At 42.5% G+C, this 23,833-nt stretch overlaps 2 protein-coding genes across 2 annotated transcripts; both read right to left on the bottom strand.

Annotated features, from left to right (window-relative positions):
* Nucleotides 1-395: 395 nt before the first annotated feature.
* Nucleotides 396-9,293, bottom strand: LOC133138648 (NXPE family member 3-like). Its single transcript, XM_061257581.1, has 8 exons — nucleotides 9,140-9,293; nucleotides 7,960-8,024; nucleotides 5,541-5,933; nucleotides 4,945-5,342; nucleotides 4,733-4,803; nucleotides 4,329-4,532; nucleotides 2,817-3,157; nucleotides 396-2,243 (listed from the first exon to the last, which is right to left on the bottom strand). The coding sequence occupies exons 1-8, from the start codon at nucleotides 9,144-9,146 to the stop codon at nucleotides 2,049-2,051; spliced, it is 1,674 nt and encodes a 557-aa protein (XP_061113565.1). The 5' UTR covers nucleotides 9,147-9,293; the 3' UTR covers nucleotides 396-2,048.
* Nucleotides 9,294-9,527: 234 nt separating this feature from the next.
* Nucleotides 9,528-22,465, bottom strand: LOC133135551 (NXPE family member 3-like). Its single transcript, XM_061252673.1, has 9 exons — nucleotides 22,085-22,465; nucleotides 21,462-21,880; nucleotides 20,856-21,142; nucleotides 19,268-19,608; nucleotides 18,521-18,709; nucleotides 13,169-13,346; nucleotides 12,543-12,650; nucleotides 11,791-11,931; nucleotides 9,528-9,901 (listed from the first exon to the last, which is right to left on the bottom strand). Exons 1-9 carry the CDS (start codon nucleotides 22,463-22,465, stop codon nucleotides 9,528-9,530), a joined length of 2,418 nt encoding a protein of 805 aa, XP_061108657.1.
* Between the last annotated feature and the right edge of the window lie 1,368 nt (nucleotides 22,466-23,833).

Genomic DNA, 23,833 nt, shown 5'->3' with positions numbered 1-23,833 from the left:
ATCTGACCCCAACAGGTCAGATTCGGATTCCACCTTCGACTCAAGACAGTGGACACTTTAAAATTCATATGGAGAGTGTGGGAGAAAAATATAATGTAGTACAAATTTTGTACTACATTATAAAAATAAAATATGTATCCAGACATGTACAATGCATATAGTTAGAAAACTGCTTAAAAAGAATAAATTGTGCTTGTGACAGATAACCAGCAAAAATGTAAGGGAGGAGTGAGTGCTCGGCCGCGGCTTCAGGAGATAAGGCAGAACACCCTCCCATCGTTGGGTGCTCTCAGGTGCTTGTTATGATGGAAAAGAATGAGGAGGAAGCGCATCCAAGGTCGGTTCCTCCTTAACCAGCCTAGGAGGAACCACGGATGATAAATGTAACCTTTGTAGTTGCTGTAGCAGTGTGTAAATTGCAAAACAAATGTTAAATGACTTAAGGAGCAGAGGTGGGCCCAGGAGTACAACGTGTGATGGAAAAGTACTGAAACACTGTATGAAGATGATTGGCTTTCACCGTAATGTATGCATGCGATAACTTAGGATGTGTAATGGTATAAGAATAGACACCCTGTCTGCTAAAATCCAATGTGTTTTCTCACATTGGTGTGAGGCATTCTCCGTGGTTTGTTATAGGGTTAATAAAGTTCGTATTTATTAGACTTTTCTTCTTCTACTGCTGCAGCGTATCCACTTAGAGTTACGATGTGTTGTGTGTTTCGAGATGCTCTTCTGCATACCACTGTTGTAATGTGTGGTTATTTGCGTTTCTCAGATATTCAAACCACCCTGTCTGCCATCAACAATCATTTCATGGTGAAAGTCACTTAGATTACATTTTTACCCCATTCTGATGGTTGAACATGAACTGAAGCCCCGTATGTACATGATTATATGCATTGCACTGCTGTCACACAATTGGCTGAGTAGATAATCACATTAATAAGTAGGTGTAATGAAGTAAAATGTAATTACGTGCTCGGTGAGTGTATTGCAAAACATAGATAGATAGATAGATAGATAGATAGACAGACAGACAGACAAGGCTACGTTACTATCACAGACCATTGACTGACTTGTATTGGCGGCTATGATGCCTTTACAGCCTTTAATAATTGATGATTATAATTCAATAATAATTTATTATTATGCTCTTACTGAGAGGTGCCACACATTTTGTTTTACGACCTACAATGACAATAAAATGTTTTTCATATCAAATGAATGTGCTGTCTTTCATTTTCAAATGTTCTGTTGGTGCATGGATTATAAAGTAATGCAACAGTGTTTTATTGTATTGCCTGTTCATGTGCAGCTGACCATAAGGCACCATGTCTATATTATTTATGTCCTTTATTGTTTATGTGTGTTTGTGTATATGTGTGTGCATTTCTGAAGGGCAGATCTGTATGTTGTTAAGAGTGTGTATAAAGGATAAGATATAGATAAGATAAAGGGTGAGAGAGAATTAATTATTCTCAAGAGAGAAATAATTTGATTGTGCAAATGTGTGTTGTTGTGTAGACTACTGTGTGTGTGTGTTTGTGTGGATGCTTTTAATGGTAAATGGTTGGCATGTATATAGCGCCTTTGTCCAAAGTGCTGTAGAATTGATGCTTCTCATTCACCCATTCATACACACATTCACACACCACCGGCGATTAGGCTGCCATGCAAGGCTCCAACCAGCTCATCAGGAGCATTTGGGGGTTAGGTGTCTCACTCAGGGACACTTTAACACACCCCGGACAGGAAAGACAGGAAATTCACAGAAGCACCAAGAACATTACTTTGACCTATGCACTGACAAGGCTTCAAACACACAATGCATTAATACCTGCTATGAGTACTGTAACTATGGTGGTCTACAAACAACATGTACCACTGGGCAGGCTGCTGAGGATTCAATCAAATATTCTCTCTTGAATGTGACAGTGATATTTTTTCGGCTTTGCCAATGATTATCTCTTCCTTAACTTATTTTTGTGTTGAATTGTATACTATACTGTGAGACAGAACAAGTGGGGTTAAGGAGAAATGGTCATTCAGACAGGACAGATGAATGACAACAATAGGTTGATCTCATTCCCAATGACAGTTGGGTTGGGATGGATACTTTCTGGACTGTAGTGGCAGGATGTCATTTGCCAGACGTCTATGAATGCTACATGAATCCCCTGGAAGGCGTTTCTCAATATTATGTCCAACTGTATTGAAAACCAGTCAGAGCTGTACACATTCTGCCGAAAGAGAAGAGAGATATTAATCAAATGCTACTCGCGACATCACCAATTCACATTTTAAACATTGTGTAATGAACAGAAAATGACAATAAAGGTGAGGGAAACAGAGCTAAAAATGATAAAAATGAAAATTATAATCTAGTGAAAAATGTACCTTTTCTGGGAACCTTCAAAAAGACTCTGAAACAGGGCACATTCCTATGTCTCTGTGAGGGAGACCTTAAGTCTTTTTAAAGTGCCCTTGGTAAGGGACATTTTTCATTCTGATTTTAATCCTCCTAATTTGTTGGGTTGGTTGAGGCATGATGGAGTTATTTTATGTTTGCCAAACACATTTGAATTGAATGACTAGTTTACGTAATAACACACACCAGCTTGTGGAATTCTGCAGCATCTTAATTGAGACCAATGGTTTATAAAGGGACGATTTCAACTCAGCTCAACAAATGGCACTACAGAAGACCAAACATACAATCATTTTTGCTCAATACCTTGAGTTTGGTGGTGTTCAACTCAGCTCAACAAACGGCACTACAGTTGACCAAACATACAATCATTTTTGCTCAATACCTTGAGTGTTGTGGTGTTGGCAGACTTGATTACGACAATCGTATCTGGTGCCCGCTTCAGCAGTGCAATAACAGCTTGCCGAATCCTTGCCACTCGACGGATGTAATACTCAAGCGGGTAAGTTGTGAAGTGCGCCCAAATGTTGAAGATGATGAACTTGCGGGACCCGCCTGCTATACTGTCAATCTCATTGCTGATGTAGTGCAAGTCAACAAATGGGGCCGCTTTAGAGCGCAGTGGTGTGCCATGGGCCCTCCAATGCAAGACTATATTATTTTCCACATCCACCGCCAAGAGAGGACCTGCCTGTTCAGCGGAGTGAAGGTTGATGTATTTCATGCCTGCGGAGAAAGGAAAAGTCAGTAGATTAGACTTGATTACTACTTATGACTTATTACAGTGAGATTGATGCTTGTATAGATGATCATTTTAAAAGGGGACATCAATATTCACATTAATAATAGTGCTCCAAGGACTCTGTTAGGCAGCTTAGAATGAGTTCAACATGACTTTCACAAGGATTATGCATCGGCAATGTTCCTGGCCATTACTGTGTGTACTTGGATGTTCTGCTAAATTCTACTAGTAACAAAAAAGAAAGCAATTCAAAAGCAAAAATTAAATGCTACAGCAGAACAAAAGTCTTCGGAGCTTGTGAAATCCTCTGACCTACAGCATGTATGAATAACTGCTTGATAAATTAAGTGGTTGGTGCCTTTAATAGCAATTTAAGTAACATGTTGAACAAAGTCACCCCAGTCAAGTTTAAAACGAAGCTCTGTGATAAAGTGACACCATGGATAAAAAAAACACGCTCTACGAGCTAACTTTAACTTTAATAATGGTGTATGCACTGAAAGAGCCCACTTTTCAAAGATCATTGCAGAGATCCAACTCTACTGTACTGTTTACAAATAGTCTAATCCTAAGCCAGTCTCTGACATTCTCAGCCAAGCTTCTGCCTCAAAGTATAAGGAATTTGCACATATCTTTAATAGTAAAGTAAGAACCAGTAAAGCTAGTATTGTTAGGAACACTGGTAACTTAGATGACCTGCCCTGTAACAAGTCTACCCTACCACATTTTAGGAATTATTTTTAAAAGAAAAATGTCTCCACAACTGCTCTAAAGCACTCACAGTCTGAAAATATTTATATGTGTATATTGTGTATGCATGCTATGGTATTTGGTGTTGATTGGAAGACTGTAGGGAAGATTGCTCACACCTGGTGTCCCCTTATTGACTAATTATGATTGCGCTCTTGTGATTTTGAGGTAGTGTGGCATTGTTAAGTTCATGAATTTAGTAACTGCATTCATATAGATGGTGTGCTGTGTGAACCCCCTGTGGTGTTGCCTCCTTGGCGGATCTTGGTCCCTCCAAGTGACTAAAGCTGAACAACAACAAAGATATGCCCTATGTATAAATAAACAGTCAGCTACAAAATATTAATCAAGAATAATTAGTGTAAACCATTACTATTCTAGAAAGTAGGAAGGAAGATGTCTTACTGGGCACAGAACTTCCCAGATAATGGTACCACTGCCTCATGGTGGAGTCTCCCATCATGAAGAGCTCTCTCTCCTTGAGGCACTGGGTTATTTTGGGAGCATTAAAATGGCCGGTGGTGCAGACCAGACAGGTCCACACGTCCCTCATGTAGAACCCAGCTGGGACTGGGATTTGCAGCCCAGGTCTGCATCTCTCTGTCGCACCTGAAACAGACCCAGGGAAGAATAAACTTTAAATTCTGAAGCAAGCTACTCTAGCTATACGTGTTAGTACAGCAATAGCAATGCTCAAATTAATTACATTGAAATGGCAATATTCAATTAGGCAATGCTCATCAGGGCTGAAACAGGTGCTCATATTCAATGCAATATCAAAAGATGAATCTATGACACTGCATACCTACCAACAGTTGTATTGGAGGGATTAATTATAATTTTGTTGTTGTTCCTTTTGATCCATTGATTGGTATATTTCCTGTGGAAGGGAAAGTGCACAATAATTAAATATCTATATATATTCATAATTAGACAATATTCACAATTAATCAACAAAATTCCTCCTTATTTGAACTATTTTATAAGATAACCCCACCCTCAAGCCCCCACTTTTTCTTACTTGTCCACAAGCTTCGCCCTGTAGCCCCCAACCACATGGTAGACCAGGGCATCACAGGGCAGATATTTGGGCCTCTTGCACAGCCACACCTCACCTGTTTTTGGGTCTGGATACTCACAGCAGTTACCCCTCTGCATACGTTCCAGACCTGGCCCATCCCACTTTGAATTGCACTCCATTGTCTCTTTAAGCTTTGCCCCATTGAGACCTGTTCCCACGAACAGGCCCTTGAAGTAGACGCGGTCCGACTGATACTTCCGGAGTTGTTTCAGGACCTGCACAGCCTCGCTAGAGTGGATCAGGCGTACAGCTACCCAAGCCTCCCCAGACCAGGGCAGGAGAAAGCGCACTGAGTAGGACCCATTCTCCAGATCTGTCACCTCCCCAAACACACTAGCCTGGACCAAAAAATAAAAAGAGCAGAAAATGGTCTTTAGAACACACCATGCAATAAAAATGCACTTCAGTGAATGTGTTTGCCTGCCATTGTTTCTGCAAGAATAAAGGTACAGTAAAGAGGACACATAGAAAACTGAGAAAGTTAGAGAAGAGTGTAACCACATGAACTGGATAATAATTGATTAAATAAAGACTACCTTCAGTTTGGATGAGAAAAGTTTGGCCTGGAAGTAGTCACCTCCATATCGCTTGGGCTTTTTGTGGAAATCCCTGGCCACCACAGTGACATGTAGTTCCTCCCCCAACTGGTAGGTCTTCCTCAGCCCAGGAATGTGGAAATATGTGTTGGATGGAGCGGTGCTTTGGAGGAAATTTTTAATTTGTTTGTGTGGACCAGGCCAGTGGAGCAAATCTTGGATCTTGTGCACCTCATGTGGGGCCATACCAATATCAGCCACAGGCTTGGTCGTGAGAGGGATGAGAGGGGTGAGAGGGATGTGCAGGTCATCAGATTTTGTGTAGTTGTGATGTGAGGCAGGAACAGGGAACACTCTTTTTGATTGTATGTCTTTCTTCGTCCAAATGATGCCCTATTATCATCATATAGAGATGGGTGAAAATTTAATTATGGAGAAACAAGAAAATCCAATGTTATACCAGTTTACATCAGCCTTCTCTGGAGCTCTTTCAAGTGATTACAATGTATTTACCCACTGTAATGAGGAGAACATAAGGTTGGGTCCAGAAACATCTTCCCTAAAATGTTAGGTCAGGATTCAGTCAATAGTTGTCCTTAACTTTGAGTCTGCCTCCTGTCAGCAGCATTGGTAGGTTGTGGGATTCTTTTGGTTAGGATCTTCCGAAACGATGTCATGAAAATAATATAATATTTTTTCAAGAGTTAAGCTAAGTGAGTTAACTCTTCAGGCCTTGACAACAGGTGAGTTTTTCCACTCTGGAACTTAGGCTACCACATCTTTCTGTAATGTTTCTGTATCTGTCCTGTTTGTATTAGTTATTCTTGTTATTTATTCACTTTCATTCATCCGTGGTTATTGTATCCCATTACAGTTTCTCATTCGTGATTCCCTGTCATATCTGCGTCTGAATGTTTACCAGCCGAGTCACTCCCCTGTCTGCGTGTCCCACAATTCGGGTGTTTACGGTAGTTTTCGGGATTTCAACATTCCTTCCAATCTCGCAGTTCTTACTTCCTGCTTCTCTTGGTAGTTAAATGTTGTAAAGCACTATTCTTACTAACTACTACGAATCTAGATATTGTACAGTACTAATCTGAGTAATACACTTACTGTCGGTCTAACTGTCACTTTTATTGGGTAGAATTATTCACGTCACTAATTCACTAACGTAATCTCTCAGTGTTTCTGCACTGTTCTTTCACTCCGCCTCCCTATGCTATCCCTGATTACTCGCTTAGTTTCAGTGAAGTGTTCGCACCTGTCTCTGACTATCACTACGTCTTCAATCTATGCAAATGTCTACTCGTTAATCCGGAGCCGTATGTTTGACATGTTTGTTTACGTGCATCCAGTCCGCGTTTTCGTCTCCCTCCTGTTATGCTGTTATTACACTATTATGTTTCCCCACCTGTTGTCTATCTGTTTAGCCCACCTTCTCCCCAGTCCCGCCTAGATTGTCACTTTCCCTCATGTATTTAATCCTCAGTCTCCACTTCACCCATTGCCAGAACGTTGATCACTGATAGTGCTGAGTTTTTTTGTATGCCTATTTTTGAAATTCTTAAAGACACCCCTTTGGTTTTGATTTTCGAGTTTTGCCTTGCCCTCTGGTTTTGTTTGCCCTTCTGCTCTCTTGGTTTTGACCATTTGCTTGTTTTTCCGATGATTCTTTTGCTTACTGTTTTTGGTGTTGTTTTAGATCTCTCGGCTTGAACTCGGAATAAACACTACCTTTTTGGATTATCCCGTGGTCTGTGTCTGGGTCCTCAGTGCCATACCTAACACTTTTGGATATTTTGTTAAGCCATTACATTACATTTTGGCATTTGGCAGATGCTCTTATCCAGAGCGACATACAGTTGATTAGACTAAGCAGGAGACAATCCTCCCCTGGAGCAATGCAGGGTTGAAGGCCTTGCGGATCGTATTGTGACTACACCGGGATTAGAACCACCGACCTTGAGTGCCCCAGTCATTTACCTTAACCACTACGCCACAGAAGCCATTTTGAGCCATGTGAAAACAAATCTAGGCTTCATTGATTTCACATGGAAACCTTGATGTAAATCATGAGATTTGAAAGAATGATATAAGTGGCAGGACCAGTTTCACTAATCAGCACTTTGGATATAAATAAAAACATTTACCATCCGTGAAACCAGTTGGGGCTATATACATTCTGAGCTGTAGATAATCTTACTCCACCCAGGTATAGCTGTGGTTATTTTCCTGTCTATTTGGTCATAACTCTCTGGAATTTAGACCTTTTTTGCTTCTTGAAATCCAATTATTTGTAGTCAGTTTTCTTAATTGCCTGCTGTCTCACTTGCTTTTGATCAAACATTGATTTGCACGAAAGAACAGTTTTATCAATTAATTGTTTTTTAATCAATACATTGGTGAATGCAATGCTTACCAGGAAAGTCATTATCGCCATCAGCACCATAAACAAAGACTTCATGTATTCTGCAAGTCTGTGGACTAAAATCACACACAGTTTAAATTGGACTACCCTTTGTTTATCCCATCACTCACAATTGTTAACCCTGCTTTTTGTCACATACTGTACTTGCAGTAGTTCTGCTGTTGCAACACTCCAGACAACTACACATAACAACTTCATTTAACGTATCCAGCGCCATTACATTAGAATACTGCATAATGTAGGCCTGTGTTTCATTATTTTGGAAAAGCAGATTGCACATAAATAGCCGCGCACGCGCGTGCACACACCCGTATAGACTAGACGCGCGTTTTCTGCACCGCCACTCGGGAAAACATCTGAAATGTGCGGCCATTTACAAACTTGAAAGGCAGGTTTGGTTGCCTGTACTGTGGGTTGAGCTGAAATTTTTTAGCAAAATAAAATAAAATAAATAATATTAACAGCAGTAATTGAGTTAAAAACACAATCAAATCAATATTTTCCCTTCGCATTTAAAACGGCGTCAATTCTCTGTTCAATGTATTTTTGTATAACATTTTCCATCAAAACAAGAAACAATTAGAACACAATTAGAACATCCAAAAAAAGTTTGTCCCAAGCACATCAAGACAAGACAGCATCGATCAGGTGTTTATCTCTGCCTATTACTGAATATGTTACTTTCATTTAACAACACACAAAACAATCCATGTATAACATTTTTTGGAAAATGAATGTTTGGACATCTCAAATTTACTCTCTTCTACCGACACACTAATGCATAAAAAACACATCTAAGACCAAATACATTTTTTTAAATAAGAGTTTTGCCTAAGACGTTTGTTTTGGCTGCGGAGGTTCCCACACGTGATCTATGGCCAGATGTATGTTTAACCATCCTATCTTTAACAATTAAGTAAGTAGAAACTGTTGCGAATTACGCATGTGTTAACCCGTTAAGGTTGACACTATCTTCACATATTGTGTTAATTGTTCAATATTCTTCGACTGAACTCCCGATGAAAATGATTTCTTGCTATTTTCTTTACTTTTTACAAATGGTGATAATAAGCTGGACTGTTTATCAACACCGACTGTAAAATAACAAACGAAATTCAAATTAATCCATATGTACAATCAATGAATAACAAACATTTTGTGTGTTACTTACTTCCCATTGCTTCTAGTGTCGTGGTCGTTCCCTGCGTAGTATAGGCTTTCGGGGTTTATTTGCGTTAGCAGGCTTCACATCACGTAGCAACCGCAAACTGTCCGAAAACTGGGTAAACAACACGAACTTTACTTAGCAGAATCTCACGTGTACATCACTAGCATTTCATCTCTTTCAAGACACATAGTTCAATTCAGGAAGTTCTTTCCAGAATGCCTTGTGGGTAACGTAGTTACTGCTTGTCACTGCTTGTCAATTACAATAGTATCTTGACAAACAACATGTAATAATGTGACGCCTGTCAGCCAGCCTTTTCTGGTTGGCTGTAGCCCTTAGGAGCGCAGCCCGCACCCTCTTCCAGGTGGCCCGGCACCGCCGAATAAAAACCTCAGCAGAGGGCACTTCGCCCCCTGACTCCAGTTCCGGGAACAGTGGCGGAGGATACCTCGAACGTTGAGAGACCGGTGGAGGCGTTCTGCAGCGTATAGTGGGCGTACTCCGCCCACATGAGTTGACGGCTCCACGAAGTGGGGTTGGCAGCAGCCAGGCACCGGAGCGTGTTCTCCAGGGTCTGATTGGTGCGTTCCGTCTGCCCATTGGTCTCGGGGTGAAAGCCAGATGAGAGGCTTAACGAGGCACCCAACAGGGAACAGAACGCCCCCCAGAACCGGGAGGCGAACTGGGGTCCACGATCAGACACCACGTCCTGAGGCACGCTGTGTAGCCTAAACACGTGGTCGACCACCAGCCGCGCAGTCTCCACTGCCGATGGTAATTTAGGCAGCGGCACAAAATGAGCCGCCTTGGAAAACGATCCACTACAAACAAAATGACCGTTTTGTCCTCTGATGGCGGCAACCCCATAATAAAGTCCAGGGCGATGTGGCTCCAAGGGCGCCTCGGGATCGGTAATGGGCGTAGAAGCCCTGAGGGAGAACGGTGTTATGGTTGCTGCATGCGCAGACTGGACAGGCCGCCACAAATTCCCGGACGTCTCTTTCCATCCCGGGCCACCAGAAACGTCGGGACAGAAAATCCTTGGTACGGTGAACCCCGGGATGCCCTGCCAGCCGTGAGGCGTGTCCCCACTGTAGCACTTAGGACTGGACCCCAGCGGGCACAAAGAGGCAGTGAGGCGGACCCCCTCCTGGATCCGGCTCTAGGCGTAATGCTCTCTGCACTGCCGACTCAACCTCCCAAGTCACTGGCGCTATGATTTGAGCCCCAGAGAGAATGGGTTCCGGAGTGTGATCCCTGTCCGTCATATCAAAAACCTGAGAGAGGGCGTCTGGTTTAATGTTCTTTGAACCTGGGCGATATGTTACCGTAAAGGAAAAACGTGCAAATAACAGCGCCCAGCGGGCCTGACGCAAGTTGCGCGTCTTAGCGGTCTGGATGTATTCCAGGTTTTTGTGGTCCTTCCACAAAATGGAATGCTCCGCCCCATCCAGCCAATGACGCCACTCCTCCAGGGCTAATTGGACCGCCAACAGTTCCCTATCCCCCATGTCGTAATTTCTCTCTGTCTGGGACAGCGACCGAGAGAAAAACGCACAGGGATGTACCTTTTGGTCTTGGGGAGATCGTTGGGAGAGAATAGCACCCACCCCCAACTCGGAGGCATCGACCTCCACAATAAACAGAAGTGACGGGTTTGAGGTAATCAGGATAGGTTCAGAACAGAACCTTCTTTTTCACTCATCGAACGCCGCTTGCGCACGAGGAGTCCAGACAAAGCGCGCCGGAGCAGTCTGTTTGGTGAGCGCAGTGATGGGCGCGACTACCGTGCTGAAGTTCCTAGTTCTCCGCACCTGCTTAATAGGCCAATTTTTAACGGCAGTTACCATCTCGGTTTTGCCTGCTGATACTATAAAACCGAGGAAAGACACGGAACTGGCGTGAAACACGCACTTCTCAGCCTTAACAAAAAGGCGAGCCTCTAATAGGCGCGTTAATACCTGCGACACGTGTTGAATGTGCTCAGACACAGTGGTGGAGAAGATCAAAATATCATCCAGATGAACACGAACTTCTCCAGCATCTCCCTGAGCACATCATTTACGAGCGCCTAGTGAGCGTTGGTGAGCCCGAACGGCATAACCAGATACTCGTAGTGGCCGGTGTGCGTGTTAAATGCCGTTACAAGGCATTACGGAGGTCTAGTTTGGTGAATACTGATGCCGTCTGCAGGCGCTCGAATGCTGAGTTCATCAGTGGCAAGGGGTACCGATTTTTAATAGTAATTGCATTTAACCCTCTGTAATCGATACATGGCCTCATGCTCCCGTCTTTCTTTTTTACAAAAAAGAATCCCGCCCCTGCTGGTGACGAAGACAGTCTGACGAACCCATTCACTAAGGCCTCGCAAATATATTCCTTCATAGCCCTGCCCTCCGGCACAGACAGCGAATAGAGTGCACCCCTGGGCGGCACTGTACCCGGGTGTAAGTTGATCGCACAGTCGTATGGCCGGTGGGGAGGTAATGTGGTCGCCTGTTGTTTACTAAAAACTTCAGCCAACTCGCTATAGACCTTCAGCACATTAGAAGGCAGCACGAACGCAATAGCCCCAACCATTCTGTCCTCACCCCCACAGCCTGATGTTTGGGCAAGGCTCTCTGTGTCCCAGTCTGTGACGTCACTACCCTCACCCTCGTCAATAGGGAGATTCCAGTCACAGACTGAGTCCCACTCCAGACTCCCCTCATGCTCCTCCTCGTCCGGTGTCCTAACCTTAGGACTAGGGAACCCCCTAGCCTCCTCCTTGTCCAAGTCAGACCCTATGTCAGTTTCTATGGGAGGAGTGGAGGAAGTGTGCACACGATCACAGTGGCCAGTGCATTGCGGACCCCACCGGGACACCGGATTGCTCCGGTTCCCCCAGTTTATTTGTGGCTGGTGTTTGGCTAACCAGACATGTCCTAAAACTATCGGATAAGCCGGTGACTCCACAAAAAAAATGTATATATACGCTCCCGGTGCCCCCGAAATCCCAAGTGCCGTAATGGATTGGGGCTGCGGCATGGACCGAACTGGCAGTTTCTTGTGCTTCGCCCACTGACGGTCCATAAAATTATCCACCGCCCCCGAATCGATGAAGGCGTCTGCCCCAAATACGACTCCTTTCCACGTCAGTTCGACGGGAACAACCATGCGAAAGTTAGTACCTTTGATAGGTCCCACTAGTGACTCTCGCTCCACTAGTGGGACTGCTCTTTTACTTTCAAGTCGGAACAGTTCCTTATCTGTTGCCTCCTGGGGCGCACTAGCGTAGTGCTATCTAGCTGCATCGGCTCCTCCCCGGTGTGTGCCCCCTGTTTCCCTTCGGCACCAACACCCCTGCCTGATGGAGGCGGAACCGGCCAATTGAATCTGCCCCTTCTGCCCGCTCTCTCTCTCTCACGTTCCAGGACCCGGTTATCGATACGGATCGCCGTGGAAATCAACGACCCTAAATTCCCAGGTGGTTCAATGGTGGCCAGAGCGTCCTGGACAGGGTCAGATAAAGCGCCTGTGAACAGGGTCATAAGCGGGCCGTCAGCCCACCCCGTCTCCCCTGCCAGAGCCTGAAATGCCACGGAAAACCGGGCCGCTGCTTCCTTGCCAGTGATATTGTGGTCAAACACCCATGTCATTTCTTTCATGAGGAGCTGGGAGTGACTCATTATAGGAGACTGTGCCCGGATCAACGGCTCCGCCCAGGTCAGAGCAGTCCCGGTCAACAGGGATAAAATAAATGACACACGAGAATCCTCAGTGGAGAAGCGTGAGGGTTGTGCTTTAAAAAAATCAGTTACAGAGAGAGGAACCCCCTACATTTCCCCGCCTCTCCCCCGTACCGCAGCGGCAACTGCAATTTTGGCTCCCTTACCACAGGTGTAATGGGTTGGTAAGGGGGCACGACAGGTTGGGGGGAAGTGAGCGGTTGAGGGTTGTCAGGGGATGGCGCCTGTGCCTGCGATGATCGGAACTCGCTCGCCAATTGTCTAAAACTATCGGCGAGCCCCAGCAGCACATCCTGCTGCCCACCTAACCGAGCCAAGATCTCATCCTGGCGCTGAAAAACCAATGTCTGCTGCTCGATGGTAGCAGCCTGCTCCTGCCTGCCTAGAGCAGCCTGCTGGGCGGCTACCACTGCTTCAAGCGGAGAATCCCCCACATCGATTCCTGCACAAGTCGCTGGTCTCTCCATGATGGCTTTGGTGTTCTGTTATGTCGAGGATGGGCGGAGAGCCAGACGCGACTAAAGGTAAACCCCTATAACCCCCTGGTGTGTTCGCCACAAAATCCCGGAAGAGAAAGGAACTGGGATGTACAAATACAAATGGGGAATACTCCCGGAACAGAGGGAGGAACAGAAAATAATACGGATGAAAACTCAGTTCGAATCAGAATATAAAGCCCAAAACGGCTATGAGAAAATAAAACGACCCTTAAAAAACAGGGCGACTACCCAACCAAAATAAGTGCTTAAGTTGAGCACTGAAATCCCCGGGCAGGGGATAAAATAAAAGTACAACCTAGCAAAAGACTAGGCACGAAAATAAAACCTTGAGTCGCAGCTCAGGAGAAAAATACATATACCAGGGACACCGCCCCTCTACCACAGGCTCACACAAGCACAAAAAAATAAAAGAGAACGAAAACAAAGAACCTATAGGAAGGCGCCAGCAGTGTACACACACTAGCAAACTGAGCACCTTCCTTACCTCTTTCTTTAACGAGTGTCAGAAACCCAAACCAGCACATTACCTGACTCAACAATCTCTGAGTCTACCTTGTGCTTACCAGCTTTGCGCCAGAGCGAACAGTGGACACCAAAGCGTCGATCGATAGTCAGCACTGCCCTTAAATACTCTCAGGGGGAACGCTTCCCTGGCACTCATTTTGGTTGGATAGGTCAATTATGAGAGATTCTGTGATATTATGAGATCCCAACATTGTCATTATTATCTATTGTGGAAAAATAGCAACAAAAATATATATAAAATTTGGCAATAAAACTAAAATGTGAAGAACCCCTCTGGAATTTTCCAGCTATTGAGTCATTAATAACATTGATAGGCTGTAGAAACATGAATTCTGACTTAATCCACTGAGACAAAAAGTGTTTTATCTAACATGCGAATTAAGGCTAATTTGTATATGTAGTTACCTGAAAAAAATGTCCCCCTGGTACATGTAGTACACCAACACCTTAAGTAGTAGTGCTAGTAGTGTCTCGTGAACTGAAATATTCCTTTGAACGAATTCCTTTGAATTTAACGCCTTCTTCAAGCCCTCTCATCTCATACTCGTGGCTGTGATTCCGAGGCGCCCGCGTTGGTTTGTAGTGCGCTATAGGTTATAATTTACTATCCTAAATAAACAGTGAATTCGGACAGCATACGTCGTCTTTTGCAACGGATTAGCGTCATCATGTAGGTTACGCGCTGCAGCATAACCTATAGCCGTACATAACCATAGGCTACCATATAGCCGGTTCTTAACACATGACTGAAGATAGCCTATATTAAGCTAATTTTTCTCTTGCAATGCCCATTCATGATGCAGATCACTTAACCGGCGACAAATTGCGTAATTCAATTTGTAATTGTAATTTATGTGTATGTAACCCAGTGAAGTATTTGGGTTTACAGAATGAATGGTTAAACAAGATAATATGTAAACCATAACCTTTATTTAATATATTTTCATATAGTTTATGAGTGATTTAATTTGATATTATTCCAGTTGCAGTATAGCTGAGCTACTCATTGATTTCAGACGTTTTTACCTTCATTGATAATGAAGGACTTTTATTTAAAAAAAACAGGAAGTACGGTTTCCAGCTAGACATGCATGAACCAGTGAGCCGGTTGAACTAGAGTGCTGCTTGTTGGTGAAAAAACGTGAAACCAGAGAGTTGAGCAGAACGATCGAGAAACTATTTAAAAAGTGTTGTATTGAATAGTTAAGTGAAGGAAATGGCAGGCGTGCAGGTTAACTGTCAACTGTATTCGCACTGTTGCACTTTATATTCACGAGAGAATTGGAAGCTAACGTTATTATAGAAAAGAGAAGCAAAACAGAACGCAAGGACACTGCAGTGGAATCTCCGGTTTCATCTTATCTTTTGTATGTGCCTTGCTGAGACTCGGTAAACTAAAACTAAGCTAAACTTTCATTGCTAGATCTTCACGTTAGTATGGTGGATCGTTCTAAGTTAATTTCATGCAAATGTGACCATCAGTACATGCTAACTATGATGCGACGATGTTATGCTTAATGTTAATGGCTGGCGTAACAAACTTGGGATTGCAGTTTCCAATTAACAAAAGAACACTAACGCCGACTTGGTGAAAACATACAGTAGAACCGAAATCCTCAATAATTGTTGTTTCCTAAAGTAGATGTCGATGTTTTATAGCTGTTCGCTTCTGACGCTTGCTATTATGAAAATATATAATGCGACTTATAGTTGGTTTCATGCGAGCAGAGATAAAATTAAAGAATTAATTGAACAAAGGTAACGTTAGCTATCTAACAGAATAAGTGGATTTTCGTGACGTTACTTATTGGCCGTAAGTACAGATATTTAATTTAGCTGACTGAATGATTAATGAATTATTCCAATACAAGTTCTGGTTCAAGAGATGCAAGAGCCAGCTAATTGCTTGAGTTAAAATACTGCTTGTAAACATTTTCGCAGAATATGACGATGTTTATCTCTTATAGCTTAAGACTGCGTAATTGGCTGGTGTTCTGTGATTCATAGTCAGCCTATTAACCAACTTAAAAGTTAGAACATAGGCTAAAATAGGTCAATTAATTCCAAAGGCATTTTATAGGAAATTCATGGAATGTTGATTAGCCTACTCTCTATACTGTAGCCATACATGGTTATGGTCACCATTTAGCAGTATGTTGAATATAATTTGATAATATGTATTTGAATTGATATTTACATGAATGTATTATGCTCAGCAGTACATTGTTGAATTTAGAGTGAGTGATTATGTTGTACAACAAACAGAATGGAGAAGAGCTGAATCTGTTTCTGTATAGGTCTTTTTGACCACGTCTTTTGATTCCGTCGAGGATCACGTCATTTGATTCCGTCGAGAACCACCACAGGGACGATCCCGATCTCAATAGATGGCGAGCCACCCGACTTGGATTTCCAGGATTGCGGATCAACCGACGAAAACAGGAGTTTGACCACCATCGGCCTTGTGGTAGGACTGTGCCAGTCAGACTGAGTGGCACAGTGACACACATACGTGCACGTCATCCTGAGACATTCTCAGATTCAAAGAGCTCTTAGACAGAACTGACTTGACGCGATCTGACCCCAACGGGTCAGATTCGGATTCCACCTTCGACTCAAGACAGTGGACACTTTAAAATTCATATGGAGAGTGTGGGAGAAAAATATAATGTAGTACAAATTTTGTACTACATTATAAAAATAAAATATGTATCCAGATATGTACAATGCATATAGTTAGAAAACTGCTTAAAAATAATAAATTGTGCTTGTGACAGATAACCAGAAAAAATGTAAGGGAGGAGTGAGTGCTCGGCCGCGGCTTCAGGAGATAAGGCAGAACACCCTCCCATCGTTGGGTGCTCTCAGATGCTTGTTATGATGGAAAAGAATGAGGAGGAAGCGCATCCAAGGTCGGTTCCTCCTTAACCAGCCTAGGAGGAACCACGGATGATAAATGTAACCTTTGTAGTTGCTGTAGCAGTGTGTAAATTGCAAAACAAATGTTAAATGACTTAAGGAGCAGAGGTGGGCCCAGGAGTACAACGTGTGATGGAAAAGTACTGAAACACTGTATGAAGATGATTGGCTTTCACCGTAATGTATGAATGCGATAACTTAGGATGTGTAATGGTATAAGAATAGACACCCTGTCTGCTAAAATCCAATGTGTTTTCTCACATTGGTGTGAGGCATTCTCCGTGGTTTGTTATAGGGTTAATAAAGTTCGTATTTATTAGACTTTTCTTCTTCTACTGCTGCAGCGTATCCACCTAGAGTTACGATGTGTTGTGTGTTTCGAGATGCTTTTCTGCATACCACTGTTGTAATGTGTGGTTATTTGCGTTTCTCAGATATTCAAACCACTCTGTCTGCCATCAACAATCATTTCACGGTGAAAGTCACTTAGATTACATTTTTACCCCATTCTGATGGTTGAACATTAACTGAAGCCCCGTATGTACATGATTATATGCATTGCACTGCTGTCACACAATTGGCTGAGTAGATAATCACATTAATAAGTAGGTGTAATAAAGTAAAATGTAATTACGTGCTCGGTGAGTGTATATTGCAAAACATAGATAGATAGATAGATAGATAGACAGACAGACAGACAGACAAGGCTACGTTACTATCACAGACCATTGACTGACTTGTATTGGCGGCTATGATGCCTTTACAGCCTTTAATAATTGATGATTATAATTCAATAATAATTTATTATTATGCTCTTACTGAGAGGTGCCACACATTTTGTTTTACGACCTACAATGACAATAAAATGTTTTTCATATCAAATGAATGTGCTGTCTTTCATTTTCAAATGTTCTGTTGGTGCATGGATTATAAAGTAATGCAACAGTGTTTTATTGTATTGCCTGTTCATGTGCAGCTGGCCATAACGCACCATGTCTATATTATTTATGTCCTTTATTGTTTATGTGTGTTTGTGTATATGTGTGTGCATTTCTGAAGGGCAGATCTGTATGTTGTTAAGAGTGTGTATAAAGGATAAGATATAGATAAGATAAAGGGTGAGAGAGAATTAATTATTCTCAAGAGAGAAATAATTTGATTGTGCAAATGTGTGTTGTTGTGTAGACTACTGTGTGTGTGTGTTTGTGTGGATGCTTTTAATGGTAAACGGTTGGCATGTATATAGCACCTTTGTCCAAAGTGCTGTAGAATTGATGCTTCTCATTCACCCATTCATACACACATTCACACACCACCGGCGATTAGGCTGCCATGCAAGGCTCCAACCAGCTCATCAGGAGCATTTGGGGGTTAGGTGTCTCACTCAGGGACACTTTGACACACCCCGGACAGGAAAGACAGGAAATTCACAGAAGCACCAAGAACATTACTTTGACCTATGCACTGACAAGGCTTCCAACACACAATGCATTAATACCTGCTATGAGTACTGTAACTATGGTGGTCTACAAACTACATGTACCACTGGGCAGGCTGCTGAGGATTCAATCAAATATTCTCTCTTGAATGTGACAGTGATATTTTTTCGGCTTTGCCAATGATTATCTCTTCCTTAACTTATTTTTGTGTTGAATTGTATACTATACTGTGAGACAGAACAAGTGGGGTTAAGGAGAAATGGTCATTCAGACAGGACAGATGAATGACAACAATAGGTTGATCTCATTCCCAATGACAGTTGGGTTGGGATGGATACTTTCTTTACTGTAGTGGCAGGATGTCATTTGCCAGACGTCTATGAATGCTACATGAATCCCCTGGAAGGCGTTTCTCAATATTATGTCCAACTGTATTGAAAACCAGTCAGAGCTGTACACATTCTGCCGAAAGAGAAGAGAGATATTAATCAAATGCTACTCGGGACATCACCAATTCACATTTTAAACATTGTGTAATGAACAGAAAATGACAATACAGGTGAGGGAAACAGAGCTACCATAAAAATGAAAATGAAAAATGTACCTTTTCTGGGAACCTTCAAAAAGACTCTGAAACAGGGCACATTCCTATGTCTCTGTGAGGGAGACCTTAAGTCTTTTTAAAGTGCCCTTGGTAAGGGACATTTTTAATACTGATTTTAATCCTCCTAATTTGTTGGGTTGGTTGAGGCATGATGGAGTTATTTTATGTTTGCCAAACACATTTGAATTGAATGACTAGTTTACGTAATAACACACACCAGCTGGTGGAATTCTGCAGCATCTTAATTGAGACCAATGGTTTATAAAGGGACGATTTCAACTCGGCTCAACAAATGGCACTACAGAAGACCAAACATACAATCATTTTTGCTCAATACCTTGAGTTTGGTGGTGTTCAACTCAGCTCAACAAACGGCACTACAGATGACCAAACATACAATCATTTTTGCTCAATACCTTGAGTTTTGTGGTGTTGGCAGACTTGATTACGACAATCGTATCTGGTGCCCGCTTCAGCAGTGCAATAACAGCTTGCCGAATCCTTGCCACTCGACGGATGTAATACTCAAGCGGGTAAGTTGTGAAGTGCGCCCAAATGTTGAAGATGATGACCTTGCGGGACCCGCCTGCTATACTGTCAATCTCATTGCTGATGTAGTGCAAGTCAGCAAATGGGGCCGCTTTAGAGCGCAGTGGTGTGCCATGAGCCCTCCAATGCAAGACTATGTTATTTTCCACATCCACCGCCAAGAGAGGACCTGCCTGTTCAGCGGAGTGAAGGTTGATGTATTTCATGCCTGTGGAGAAAGGAAAAGTCAGTAGATTAGACTTGATTACTACTTATGACTTGTTACAGTGAGATTGATGCTTGTATAGGATGATCATTTTAAAAGGGGACATCAATATTCACATTAATAATAGTGCTGACTCCAAGGACTCTATTAGGCAGCTTAGAATGAGTTCAACATGACTTTCACAAGGATTATGCATCAGCAATGTTCCTGGCCATTACTGTGTGTACTTGGATGTTCTGCTAAATTCTACTAGTAACAAAAAAAAAAAGCAATTCAAAAGCAAAAATTAGATGCTACAGCAGAACAAACGTCTTCGGAGCTTGTGAAATCCGAAACTGCTTGATAAATTAAGTGGTTGATGCCCTTAATAGCAATTTAAGTAACATGTTGAACAAAGTCACCCCAGTCAAGTTTAAAAAGAAGCTCTGTGATAAAGTGACACCATGGATAAAAAGACACGATCTATGAGCTAACTAATAATGGTGTATGCACTGAAAGAAGAGCCCACTTTCAAAGATCATTGCAGAGACCCAACTCCACTGTACTGTTTCAAATAGTCTAATCCTAAACCAGTCTGTGACATTCTCAGCCAAGCTTCTGCCTCAAAGTATAAGGAATTTGCACATATCTTTAATAGTAAAGTAAGAACCAGTAAAGCTAGTATTGTTAGGAACACTGGTGACTTAGATGACCTGCCCTGTAACAAGTCTACCCTACCACATTTTAGAAATGATTTTTTAAAGAATAATATCTCCACAACTGCTCTAAAGCACTCACAGTCTGAAAATGTTTGTATGGATCGTGTATGCATGCTCACACCTGGTGTCCCCTTATTGACTAATTATGATTGCGCTCTTGTGATTTTGAGGTAGTGTGGCATTGTTCATTTGATGAATTTAGTAACTGCATTCATATAGATGGTGTGCTGTGTGAACACCCTGTGGTGTTGCCTCCTTGGCGGATCTTGGTCCCTCCAAGGGACTAAAGCTGAACAACAACAAAGATATGCCCTTTTATTGTATGTATAAACATACAGTCAGCTACAAAATTAGAGTCAGGTCATAAGTTTGTTTACAAAACATTACCTAAAAGTTTGCACCCGTACCAGCCTATTTTACATACGGTTCAACTGAATTCATGATGGTCATATAAATGGCTTACACGCATATGCCTGTTCGCTTCAATTACATACAGGCATATGCATATATGATTCAAAATTCTAGAAAGTAGCAGGAAGGTAGATGTCTTACTGGGCACAGAACTTCCCAGGTAATGGTACCACTGCCTCATGGTGGAGTCTCCCATCATGAAGAGCTCTCTGTCCTTGAGGCACTGGGTTATTTTGGGAGCATTAAAATGGCCGGTGGTGCAGACCAGAGAGGTCCACACGTCCCTCATGTAGAACCCAGCTGGGACGGGGATTTGCAGCCCAGGTCTGCATCTCTCTGTCGCACCTGAAACAGACCCAGGGAAGAATAAACCTTCAATTCTGAAGCAAGCTACTCTAGCTATACGTGTTAGTACAGCAATAGCAATGCTCAAATTAATTACATTGAAATGGCAATATTCAATTAGGCAATGCTCATCAGGGCTGAAACAGGTGCTCATATTCAATGCAATATCAAAAGATGAATCTATGACAATGCATACATACCAACAGTTGTATTGGAGGGATTAATTATAATTTTGTTGTTCTTCCATTTGATCCATTGATTGGTATATTTCCTGTGGAAGGGAAAGTGCACAATAATTAAATATCTATATATATTCACAATTAGACAAAATTCACAATCAACAAAATTCCTCCTTATTTCGACTATTTTATAAGATACTCTCAACCCTCCACTTTTTCTTACCTGCCCAGAAGTTTGTTTTGCAGACTACCAAGCTTCGCCCTGTAGCCCCCAACCACATGGTAGACCAGGGCATCACAGGGCAGATATTTGGGCCTCTTGCACAGCCACACCTCTTCTGTTTTTGGGTCTGGATACTCACAGCAGTTACTCTTCTGCATACGTTCCAGACCAGCCCCATCCCACTTTGAATTGCACTCCATCGTCTCTTTAAGCTTTTCCCCATTGAGACCTGTTCCCACGAACAGGCCCTTGAAGTAGACGCGGTCCGATTGATACTTCCGGAGTTGTTTCAGGACCTGCACAGCCTCGCTAGAGTGGATCAGGCGTACAGCTACCCGAGCCTCCCCAGACCAGGGCAGGAGAAAGTGCACTGAGTAGGACCCATTCTCCAGATCTGTAACCTCCCCAAACACACTCGCCTGGACCAAAAAAAGAGAAAATGGTCTTTAGACCACATCATGCAATAAAAATGCATTTCAGTGAAGGTGTTTGCCTGCCATTCTTTCTGCAAGAATAAAGGTACAGAAATGAGAACATAGAAACATAGACACATAGAAAACTGAGAAAGTTAGAGAACAGTGTAACCACATGAACTGGAAAATAATTGATTAAATAAAGACTACCTTCAGTTTGGATGAGAAAAGTTTGGCCTGGAAGTAGTCATCTCCATATTGCTTGGGCTTCTGGTGGAAATCCCTCGCCACCACAGTGACATGTAGCTCATCCCCTACCTTGTAGCTCTTCCCCAGCCCGGGAATGTGGAAATATGTGTTGGACGGAGTGGTGCTTTGGAGGAAATCTTTAATTTCTTTGTCTGGACCAGGCCAGTGGAGCAAATCTTGGATCTGGTGCACCTCATGTGGGGCCATACCAATATGAGCCACAGGCTTGGTTGTTAGAGGGGTGAGAGGGGTGAGAGGGATGTGCAGGTCATCAGATTTAGTGTTGTTGTGATGTGAGGCAGGAACAGGGAACAATCTTTTTGATTGTGTGTCTTTCTTCATCCAAATGATGCCCTATTATCATCATATAGAGATGGGTGAAAATTGAATTATGGAGGAACAAGAAAATCCAAGTTATACAATCCAATGTTATACCAGTTTACATCACTCTTTTCTAGAGCTCTTTTCATTACAATGCATGTACGTTCTGTAATGAGGAGACCATAAGCTTGGGTCCAGAAACATCTTCTAAAAGCTAGGTCTTTGAGTCTGTCTCCTGTCAGCAGCATTGGTAGGTTGTGGGATTCTTTAGGTTAGGATCTTCCCAAACGATGTCGTGAAAATAAAAATATATTTTTTCAAGAGTTAGGCTCCGTGAGTTAACTCTGCAGGCATTGACAATGGGTGAGTTTTTCCACTCGGGAACTTGTCGGGCTCCCACATCTTTCGGATATTTTGTTATGCCATTATATTACATTTTGGCATTTGGCAGACGCTCTTATCCAGAGCGATGTACAGTTGGTTAGACTAAGCAGGAGACAATTATCCCCTGGAGCAATGCAGGGTTGAGGGCCTTGCGGATCGTATTTGTGGCTACACCAGGATTAGAACCACCGATCTTGAGTGTCCCAGTCATTTACCTTAACCACTACGCTACAGAAGCCATTTTGAGCCATGTGAAAACAAATCTAGGCTTCATTGATTTCACATGGAAACCTTGATGTAAAACATGAGATTTGAAAGTATGACAGAAGTGGCAGGACCAGTTTCACTAATCAGCACTTTGGATATAAATAAAAACATTTACCGTCCGTGAAACCAGTTGGGGCTGTATACATTCTGAGCTGTAGCTAATCTTACTCCACCCAGGTATAGCTGTGGTTATTTTCCCGTCTATCTGGTCATAGAATATAGGTCTGGAATTTAGACCTTTTTTGCTTCTTGAAATCCAATTATTTGTAGTCAGTTTTCTTAATTGCCAGCTGTCTCATTTGCTTTTGATCAAACATTGATTTGCACTCAAGAACAGTTTTATCAATTAATTATTTTTTAATCAATACATTGGTGCGTGCAATGCTTACCAGGAAAGTTATTATGGCCATCAGCACAATAAAGAAAGACTTCATGTATTCTGCAAGTCTGTGGACTAAAATCACACACAGTTTAAATTGGACTATCATCTGTTAATCCCATCACTCACAATTGTTAACCCTGCTTTTTGTCACATACTGTATTTGCAATAATTCTGCTGTTGCAACACTCCAGACAACTACACATAACACCTACAACTTCATTTAACGTATCCAGCACCATTACATTAGAATACTGCATAATGTAGCCCTGTGTTTCATTATTTTGGAAAAGCAGAATGCACATCAATAGCCGCGCACGCGCGCGCATAGAATAGACGCGCGTTTTCCGCACCGTCGC

Source organism: Conger conger, chromosome 1 (assembly GCF_963514075.1).
Source record: "Conger conger chromosome 1, fConCon1.1, whole genome shotgun sequence".
Taxonomy (NCBI): Eukaryota; Metazoa; Chordata; class Actinopteri; order Anguilliformes; family Congridae; genus Conger; species Conger conger.
Note: the sequence above shows the minus strand (reverse complement) of the source record. Positions and strands in the feature narration are given on the sequence as shown.